General features: G+C 33.8%; 1 protein-coding gene across 2 annotated transcripts in view; it reads left to right on the forward strand.

Moving 5' to 3' along the window:
• Nucleotides 1-9,796, forward strand: part of LOC110116391 (signal peptide peptidase-like 5) — a 58,923-nt gene that overhangs the window by 16,377 nt on the left and 32,750 nt on the right. Inside the window, exons 4-6 of one of the 2 annotated variants that reach the window (XM_028697309.1) lie at nt 7,421-7,540; nt 7,986-8,131; nt 8,219-8,401. In XM_028697309.1, the coding sequence (XP_028553142.1) occupies nt 7,421-7,540; nt 7,986-8,131; nt 8,219-8,401 (449 nt within the window). Of the gene's footprint in view, nt 1-7,420; nt 7,541-7,979; nt 8,132-8,218; nt 8,402-9,796 lie in introns of both variants that reach the window. The other variant, XM_028697308.1, reaches the window with a different exon arrangement.

Consider the following 9,796-nt stretch of genomic DNA (forward strand, 5'->3'; position numbering starts at 1 on the left):
CTTGCATAAAATTAGCTTGCATCAATCTACTCTTTCCCCTTTCCTATAACAACAGCCAGTAAGAAAACACTGGTGAGCTACGAGGCTCAACAAATTATAAAAATTAATTAACAGTAAAAATACAATAAAAGGAATAAGCAAAACATTGAAATCATCACTGGAAATATTTTAAAACATAATTAACATGACTCTTTACTTCATTTCGAGTTTACACTAAATATAAATTTTAATCTGTAAAAGATTTGACTACTCTTTCTTAAACATATTCAATGGAGCTCAGGTAAACCTGACATTATCGCCATTGAATTACATAGAGATTCCTTTTGCCTCTTTAAGGGTCCCTTTTGCCCCATCTGCTATGCAGGTCTCATTTCTTCAGGGTCTTTTTTGCCCCTCCTGTAATCAAGGTTTAAAATTGCGTAATTAAGCCTCAAGGCGGTTTTCGTCCGTGAGGCGAGGCGTAAGCCTCGAGGACACAGAATTGCGTAAATGAAAAATTAAGGGTTTTAGCAGGAAAATAATAGCAATATTGTATCTTACAATAAAACATCTGAATGATATATGAAAATAGTGGAAAGTAAGAAAGTAAATGCAATAAAAGCATGTCCCAAAGTACAAAATCACAAAATATTAGTTTAACAAAACTCCCAAAATACAAAAAACATATAAAATGAAATCATATCCCATCACTAAATGGGTCTTCAAGTGAATCTTCTTCTCCAGTTGTATTTATGAATGCCATGTCATCATCATCTTCAATATGACTCACTTTTCTCTTTCCTGTTCATTAAGAGAAAATATCATTATCATGTTCATTGCTCACTTGATATAAATGTAATGTAACAGCATATAAGAAGTTGTGGAATACCTTTACTTGATTGTTGTGCTGCAGAGCTAGTGGATGTGTGTGGTGTCTAGTCTAGTGGATGTGCCAACTTGATCTGCTTCGCCCTCAAGACATCCACACTTAAATCTTCTAACTGTAAGTCTGATAATGGCAAATCCGTCTCATCATCTATGAACCACTCATTATCAGACGACACATCATCACACACTAATGGGTCCTATCATCCTTCAACTCCTTATTCCTCAACCTCCTCTCTCTCAACCTCTGTGTGCATAATTATATCGAGAAAGTTCATTCTGAGTATTGATAGCCGTCTTTTCTTTGTTGTAGCCGATTTTTTCCTCAACCTCCTCTCTCTCAACCCTTTCATCAAATTGCTCATGTTGTAAGTGTTTAGCAGTGGTAATTTTCTTCATGTAAGCACTTATTTCTTCCTTCACATTGTCCGGCACTTTTGCACAGTGGTGCCTACATTTTGTGCGGAGCATGATAGATGTTCTTCATGCGGGTAACACCTCCTTCACCACTTATTTCGCAAAAATTACATTTCAATAAAACATACTTTCTTCCACCGCCAATGTCAACTTGTACACTATATTTCCAAGAAGGGTCCCTCCGCAATGACGAAGACCCCTTTTCCTTGCCTCTAACCATGATCCCTAATGAAAGAATCGAAAATTACACAAAAAAATTCAAAAAATCTAAAACCCTAGAATTTCTTTCACTTAAAAAATCTAACCAAAAAGTCAAAAAAAATATCTAAAATCGTTTGTGGACTTCTCGGACACTTCAACTTCGCCAGAGAGAGGCGGCGTCGGCAGGATAGGCGGCGGGAAGGGTGGCCGACCGTGCGAGCTCCTCTGGTTTTCGTGAACTTGAGCTTGCGGGCGGAATTTTTCGGGAATAAGCTGGGCCGAACGGGTGTGGGGGAAAAGAAGAGCTCATTTTAAGTGGGTGGGGCCATTTGGAAGAGGCGTACACCTCACCCAAAATTGTGCAATTGCGCAATTGAGGCGCGCCTCACTAGGGGTGAGGCGTACGCCTCAACGAAGCCCAAAATTGCGTGCGCCTCGAGGCGCTTTTGGCCAGAATTGCGTACAGGCGCGCCTGAAGGCGCGCCTCTTGTTGCGCAATTTTAAACAGAGCCTGTAATACAGGTATATTATCTAGGGTCCCTTTTTGCCCCTCCTGTAATTACAGTTATACATCATTTGTAGCCAAACTTTACTTTTCAATTGATATTCACAAAACTTTTCAGTGTTCCAAAAGTCATATTTAAGTTGCTGCATTCTTTCATAATCATTGCTGTGATCACCGATGTACAATTGAAATGCATACCATATGCAAGTAAATTGACATTTTTTCAAAATAGTATCAAATAGGAAAACATTTAGATTAATATACTAAACCTTGTTTTACACTGACCTGATTTCATTATGTATCTGATTGTTCATATCTGAAAACTTGAATTAAAAATCCTTTCTATACATTAAACAAATTTCATAACCTTTTACTTTAATGCATTCAAAATCAACCTTCATGCCTATGAATGAAAGTTCTTAATTATGAATATAAATGCATTACTTGCCTCTTTGATGATTTTCCGCCTTAATTCTTTCACCTCTCACTCTTCTTCTTTGATAAACTATCTCCAATTCACCTCTCTGCATATGTATCTGATGAATCCTAACATTCCCATTGATATATACTTCTTTAGACTTGAATGAATTTATAGGATATAAAAGATAATGATAATCATTACAATTCTTACCTCTTTCTTCTTTCTTTCTTCTACTACTTATTCTTCTTACTCCTTGACTGTTTCCTCATTTAATTTGCACACTTACATCAAACTACAATTCATCACGATAATTTGCTTAATTAACTTCCAAATCTTCATAACAGTTTTTCAATTACAATTCCATTCCATTAAACTGAGAACATCAATACCTGTTAATTCTGCACTTTCTTCTCACAAAAATCCTTCAGCTGAGACTTCTCCCTCCCCCAGCCAAGACTTCTTCGCCGCTGCCAAACAAGGCTACAGCCCAGAATTCACTATGTCGACTGATCTACAGTACCCGCGGCACTGTATCGAACTGTGCTACAGGAATCCTGCACTATGCCGAAAGCATTATGCCGGAACTCTCTACAGGTTTTCCCGTCTGATAGCCTTCGTGAAAGCAAAGCAGAGAAGGGATTTGTTTTGGTTGCGGGAAACAAATCTCCAACAGCAGATTACTATAAGGGAGGGCCCACACACTCTCAACTTAATTTCTATGCAACCATTGAAAGCAACTATTCAACATTTTTTTTAATATATTCTGGATATCATTTCTTATTTTAATAATGAATAGTACTTTGTATTAAGACTAAAACTACTTTAAAATTTACTGATTTTTAATTCAATTATTTATTTAAAGTAACTCTTGTAGTAATAGTAATTACTACTAATACTAACTTAATCAATAAGAGTTTTTAAGATATCCTTAACAAACTTAAAAATTTTCATACCTGAAGTTTCGGTTGTTACATTACAAATATATAAACTTTCTACTATTTTTTTATGCATCGTCTAGGTATCTCATCTTACTTGAAATTCGTTCTTCTAGGTTATGTTTTCTTCTCCTTTTGTACACGACCTAAAACATACATTTCTTTATTTACACATACTTAAAATAATTAAAACAACAATATGACTATCTTATGAATTACCTTAATTGTACTCTTCCTCATTCAACCCACAATCTTTCCTTTTCTCCTTCCTAGTCTTCCTCTTTTCCTTCTTTCTTCTTTTCCTACTAAGTTCAGCACACTCTGCATTCAGAAATTTATTTTTCAGCAACAATATATACTAATTTCAGCAACTATAACAACACTTTTCACTATTCTCTTTACTATTTATGCACACACTAATACAGAAAATACAATTACTGATTTCTTTAGCTTTCTACAATAGTAAACTTCTTTCCTTCCTCTCATTACCTCAGAAATCAGTCACACACAACAGCCCAACAGCAATCACAACCGTCCAACATCAGCTGCAGGATTTCCCACTCATAGCCTCCTCCAATGCATGTGGCTTTGAGTGGAAAAGCTATTGTTTTCACTACTGAATTAATATATAAGTAAATGATTTAATTAACTACTCAAAATTTTAAAATTTTGGTTATAATTAAATGAAATGACTTAGAAGAATTAATACAAAAGATACCTCTTGAAGAAAGAGTTTTTATTGGAGGAGATTTAAATGGACATGTTGGTAGAGAGGTAGATGATTTCAAAAGCATTCACGGTGGCCATGGATTTGGAACGACGAATGAAGGTGGCAAGACCATTTTAGATTTGTGTTTAGCTTATGATTTTTCAATTGCTAATACCTTATTTAAGAAAAGAAATGAGCATCTCATCACTTATAAAAATGGATATAGTACAACCCAGATTGTCTATTTTCTTATTAGAAAATTAAATCGTTTAGATTGCAAAGATTGTAAAGTTAATTCCGAGTGAAAATTTATGTACCCAACATCGATTATTAGTTTTGGACTTTAAGATAAAGGGTCATAAAATAAAAAATAAGTAAAACATTTTCTAGGATTAGATGAGGGCATTTAAAGAATATTAACAAAAATATTTTTGAGAGTAAGATTTTAGATCTTAAGATTTTGTCTGTGCATTGAGGATGCTAATGTATGTGGGAAAAAGTGGCTAGTGATATTAAAAATATTGCAAAAGAGGTGCTTGCAGTATCGAAGGGAAAAGCTCCTAATAGTAAAAGTAGTTTGGTGGATAGAATCCAAATGTGTAAGAAAAGATTAAAAATAAGAAGATTCGTTATAAAAATTGGTTTAATTTTTAAAAATTCTGATAATTGGGAAATATATAAAAGTGGCTCGTAAGGATTCTAAGAAAGCAATATGCTTTTAAAGACATTAGCTTTTAGTGATTTATGTAATAGATTAAATACAAAGGAGGGAGAAAGATATATGTATAAGTTAGTCAAACAAAGAGATAAGAGTAGTAAGGATTTAATTCAAGTGAAGTGTATTAAGGATGAAGATCAAAAATACTTTTCTTTGAAGATGATATTCAACAAAGGTGGATGAGATATTTTGCTAAGCTTTTTAACGAAGATTGTGAAAATAAGATTAACTATAGTGACCTTAACACCCTAAATGAAATTAAAGATTTCTGTTTTTATCGGCGTATTAGTAAAATGAAGTTTGAGAGGCTTTAAAGAAAATGAATTGTGGAAAAGCTGTTGGACCTGATGATATTCCAATTGAGGGTGTGGAAATGCCTAGGAGATGAAGGGATTTCTTGGCTCACTAAACTTTTTAATACTATTTTGAAGACTAAAAAGATGCCAGATGAGTGTAGAATGAGTGTGTTAATTCTTATTCTTAAGAATAAAGGTGATGCACAAGATTGTACGAATTATAGAGGTATTAAGTTAATGTGTCATACTTTAAACTATGAGAGCGAGTTATGGAGCATAGGTTGCGGCGTGATACTAATGTTTCTCAAAATCAATTTGGATTCATGCCGGGTAGGTCGACTATGGAAGCCATACATTTATTAAGAAGTTTGATGGAGAAATATAGAGAAAATAAGGAGGATCTACATATGATATTTATTGATTTAGAAAAAGCATATGATAAAGTTCCAAGAGAAGTGATATGAGAGTTCTTGAAAAGAAAGGAGTCAATAAGCTATATTCAAATCATTAAGATATGTATGCAGGAGCTATTACTTGTGTTCAAACACATGCTGGTTTTGAACAAGTATTTCCCTATTCGGTTGGGTTTACATCAGGATTAGCCTTAAGCCCATATCTTTTGCTTTAGTCATAGATGTTCTCACTAACATTTGCAAGAGGATGTACCTGGTGTATGCTTTTTACTGATGATATTCTCTTTGTTGATAAGACTAGAGGGGAGTTGAGGTAAACTTGAATTATGGAGGTCAACCTTAGAGTTTAAAGGCTTTTGCTTGAGTAGATCTAAAACGGGATATATGGAGTGTAATTTTATTAAGTAATAGACCTTGTGAGGGGATTGTGATTTGAGTGATCAAGTCATTAATAAGAGTACACGTTTTAGATATATTGGATCTATTGTTCAGGAGTGATGTTGAAATAGATGGGGATTTATCAGCAGAATTCAAGTTGGTGGTTGTTAGTGGAGGAATGCATCGGGCTTGTTATGTGATAGAAAGGTACCCCTTAAACTTAAGGGAAAATTCTATTAAGATGGTAGTGAGGCCTACAATGCTTTATGGTGCGAATGTTGGCCATTAAAAGAGAAGCATAATACTAAGTTAAGTGTGGCAGAGATGAGAATGCTCAGGTGGATGAGTGGCTTTACCCTTAGAGATAGGGATACGAAATGAGCATATTACGTGAAAAGGTTGGAGTAGCTCCAATAGAAGATAAGATTAGAGAGAGTCGCCTAGATGGTTTTGGTCACATAAAAAGCGGCCTTCCAATGACCCGGTAGGAGAGCAGATGTATTTAGATTTGACTTTTGTTTTAGAAAGGTAGGGGTAGACCTAAAAAGACTTGGTTTAGAAAATATTAGGAATGACCTTTCTTTATTAGATTTTAATTGAGAATTTGAATTTTAATAGGACATAATGGAGAAAAAGGATTCATAGAGCCGACCCCACGTAGTGGGATAAGGCTTGATGTTGTTGTTGTTGTTGTTGTTGTTATAATTAAATGAAAATAAATACTTACCATTATTTTGGGTATTACAAAATAGGAGGTGTATTTATAATACGGGTAGACCAAGTTTACAATATAGAAACTAGTCTACATAAACAAACAAAATTAGAATGAAAGAATAAACTAGTGCTTATTATATATATATAATATATATATATATATATATATATATATATATATATATATAGACAATTTATTTGTATTTTATTTGGCCAAAGATACATTGCTGGTGTTTGCTTGTTTTAGTGTCAATGTGGAATGTTTTTTGTTCCTTCTTACTTTGTAGACTTTTATGCTTTATAGGTTGGTTTGCCATATTAATAGCCAATGATTATCAAAATTATTTGTATTATATTTGTTGATGCTTAACAGGGTCCCTCATATTACATAATTTTGATAAATTTCCTTGCAGCTACTTTCAAACTAATGTACCATTTTTCACACTAATGCAGTTAATTTTGTTTCGAAGCTTATTAGAGTATTTGATGTTTTCAAAAATATATGCTCTTAATATCCCTCAACATATTTGGCATCTCTTGGGCATGGAACAACAGTTGATATTGAAAATCATCATTCAGTTACAGTTTTTTTTGCGGATTTATGTTTTTTATTTATGTTCTTTTTCAGTTTTTTGATTGTTTCTTGTATTTCTCACCCTTTTTTTATTCATGAGTTTTTTCTTTCTTCTATGAATGTTGAATTGAGTCCTCTTGCATTACTCAGGAATGAATGGTGACTAAGTATACGTAAAGTTAATATACATAGTTGGGATAAGAGTAATCTTGTTACTTATTTAATTTAATTTGATTTTCAGATCACTTTGCTTATGCTTTTCCTTTGCCCTGTAGAGCTGTACAAGATGGTATGCGAACGCAATGAGACAGGTGTAAATATTAATATATCTGCAGTTATGCTGCCGCAGGATGCAGGTGCAAGCTTGGAAAACATTCTTGCCAGCAATCGCTCTGGTGAAATTTTGTTGCCTTTCATGATATATGTGGTATCAGGATTCTTTCAACATAATAATGCATTAAAGTACGATGTGAATTATTCAGTTTCTTTCAATTGAAATTTTCTTTTTTGGGTTAAAGTATGTTTTATATGCAGAAAATAATGTTGAACAAATTCCATGTGATTCAAACATATAAACACTGTTTTCTTTATGGACATGATGCAGAGCCATGTTTTTTCGCATGTTTTCCAGTTTCCAATCTAAAAATTCTAATGGTCTCTACACCACAGTTTTTAAGGGAGGCCTTTTTATTTGTTTTAAAATATGCTGTGTGCGAGTATGAACTTTAGTGTAAATCTGGAGTTCTAGAATGAGGATGTTAATTTTTCTTCTTTCATTGGTACCTCTCAACATATATTTGAAAACTATCTTTCTAACCTCTCAAATTTTCACAGTTACAGTGCAACTATATTCTCCAGATCGCCCTTTGGTGGATACAGCAGAAATTTTTCTGTGGCTAATGGCAGTTGGTACTATCTTGTGTGCATCTATTTGGTCAGCATGGAGTTCGAGAGAAGCTGCTATTGAACTTGAAAAACTATTAAAGGTTTGCTTGTTTAATCGCTCCATATCTGAAGCAATTCCTTGTAAATTTTCTGAAGTGATTTCCCATTTTTGTGACGCGTTATGATAGGATGCACCAGATGATCTACTCAACATGGAATCGGCTAGCTCAAGAGGTGTTGTTGATATCAATACAATATCAGCAATTCTGTTTGTTGTGATCGCCTCGGGCTTTTTGGTTATGCTTTACAAATTAATGTCCACATGGTTTGTGGAAATTTTGGTGGTTCTCTTTTGCATTGGTGGAGTAGAGGTTCATATTTCTCCTATTTATTCCTTTCCTTCCTCAGCTATCATGTTAATTACCTAATATATTCTAGCATTCACTATCATATAAACTTGTTATGGGTAATGCATGTTTCGCAGGAATAGTGTCCGGCCTTGATGCTTATAAACTAAGTATAAGTCAATGGTTTTTTGTGTTCTGACAATGTTAAAATTCACAGGATATAATAAATATCTCTTTTATACATAATCTTGTTCTAATGGCACCTGCATGCGTTAAGTCTAATCCTGCCATGGAAAAACTTGAGAGCCGAGAAATCAGTGCTGTGCCTGTTGGAGTTATTTGTATGCTATTAAGTGCTTTCTTGCTCGGAAATCCTTGTAGGCAAGTAGCAGCTTCAAATACAATCTAATCTTGCAAAAGTTTAATAGTTAAGCTGTTGAAGTAGTTGGGGTGAACCAACAGTAAATAGTGTTCTCTCTGACTGTTAATGTTATTAATTGTGAAATATCAATATCATGATGTGAGTCTTGTTTAATGTTATCAACATCATAATTACTTTATTCCAATTATTTGATGTAGGATTTACCTATTCTTTTCTCTATTCATTTCTATCAATTGTTGCATGCGATTAATCATTCAAAAAAAGTCAAATATTTCCTCTAGAGCATTCTGTATGATAAGTAGAGAACTTGATAGTAGTCTTTTCTTGAGGTAAATTTTTTGTTTTAATAAGATTTTCCAGATGTTGTGCTATGATTTGTTTTGATTTTGGATCTAGATTTCTTATAGGTGGCAACATAGTTAATCACCCCTCTTGGTCGTGATGGAGCACTCTCGATTTAGGAGGTTACTTAGGCTCACATTTCAGGCTTAAAACTAATAGTTAAATATGAATTTATTTTAGTGGGAAATGATTGGAGTCAAAATGTAATCCTATTTTTAGATCCCATGATGATTATTGTAACAGCTATCTTATGACCCATTACTAAAGCCTCGTTGGTGAGATTCCTCCTCTAAGGGCTATAAAGATGAGACCAATACTAGCTTGCACCTTTGGAAGATTTAGAGTTTTGACAGATTTTATTGATGTCGCTTCATCAAAATATAATTCTAAGATTTGCTATTTTTTCTTGTATGAGAAAAATCTATTTATCAGTTAAGTCAGTTTTAATAGGAAAATTTGTGGGAATATGATGTGTAGCTAGAAAGTATGCTATAATTTTTTCATTCACCGATTTTTGGGGAGTATATGTAATAGAAAATTGTTGGAGCAAGTTCGCCCATCTGGAACTTCAATGGATCAATTCTTGATATCAAATTGATATTGTAAAACAGCATATGGAGAATGATGCTTTTCAATTGGAGAATGTCATACGTATACTCCTATTAACCTTCGACTAATGTAATTGTTGACCCTCA

Source organism: Dendrobium catenatum, unplaced genomic scaffold (assembly GCF_001605985.2).
Source record: "Dendrobium catenatum unplaced genomic scaffold, ASM160598v2 fragScaff_scaffold_911, whole genome shotgun sequence".
Taxonomy (NCBI): Eukaryota; Viridiplantae; Streptophyta; class Magnoliopsida; order Asparagales; family Orchidaceae; genus Dendrobium; species Dendrobium catenatum.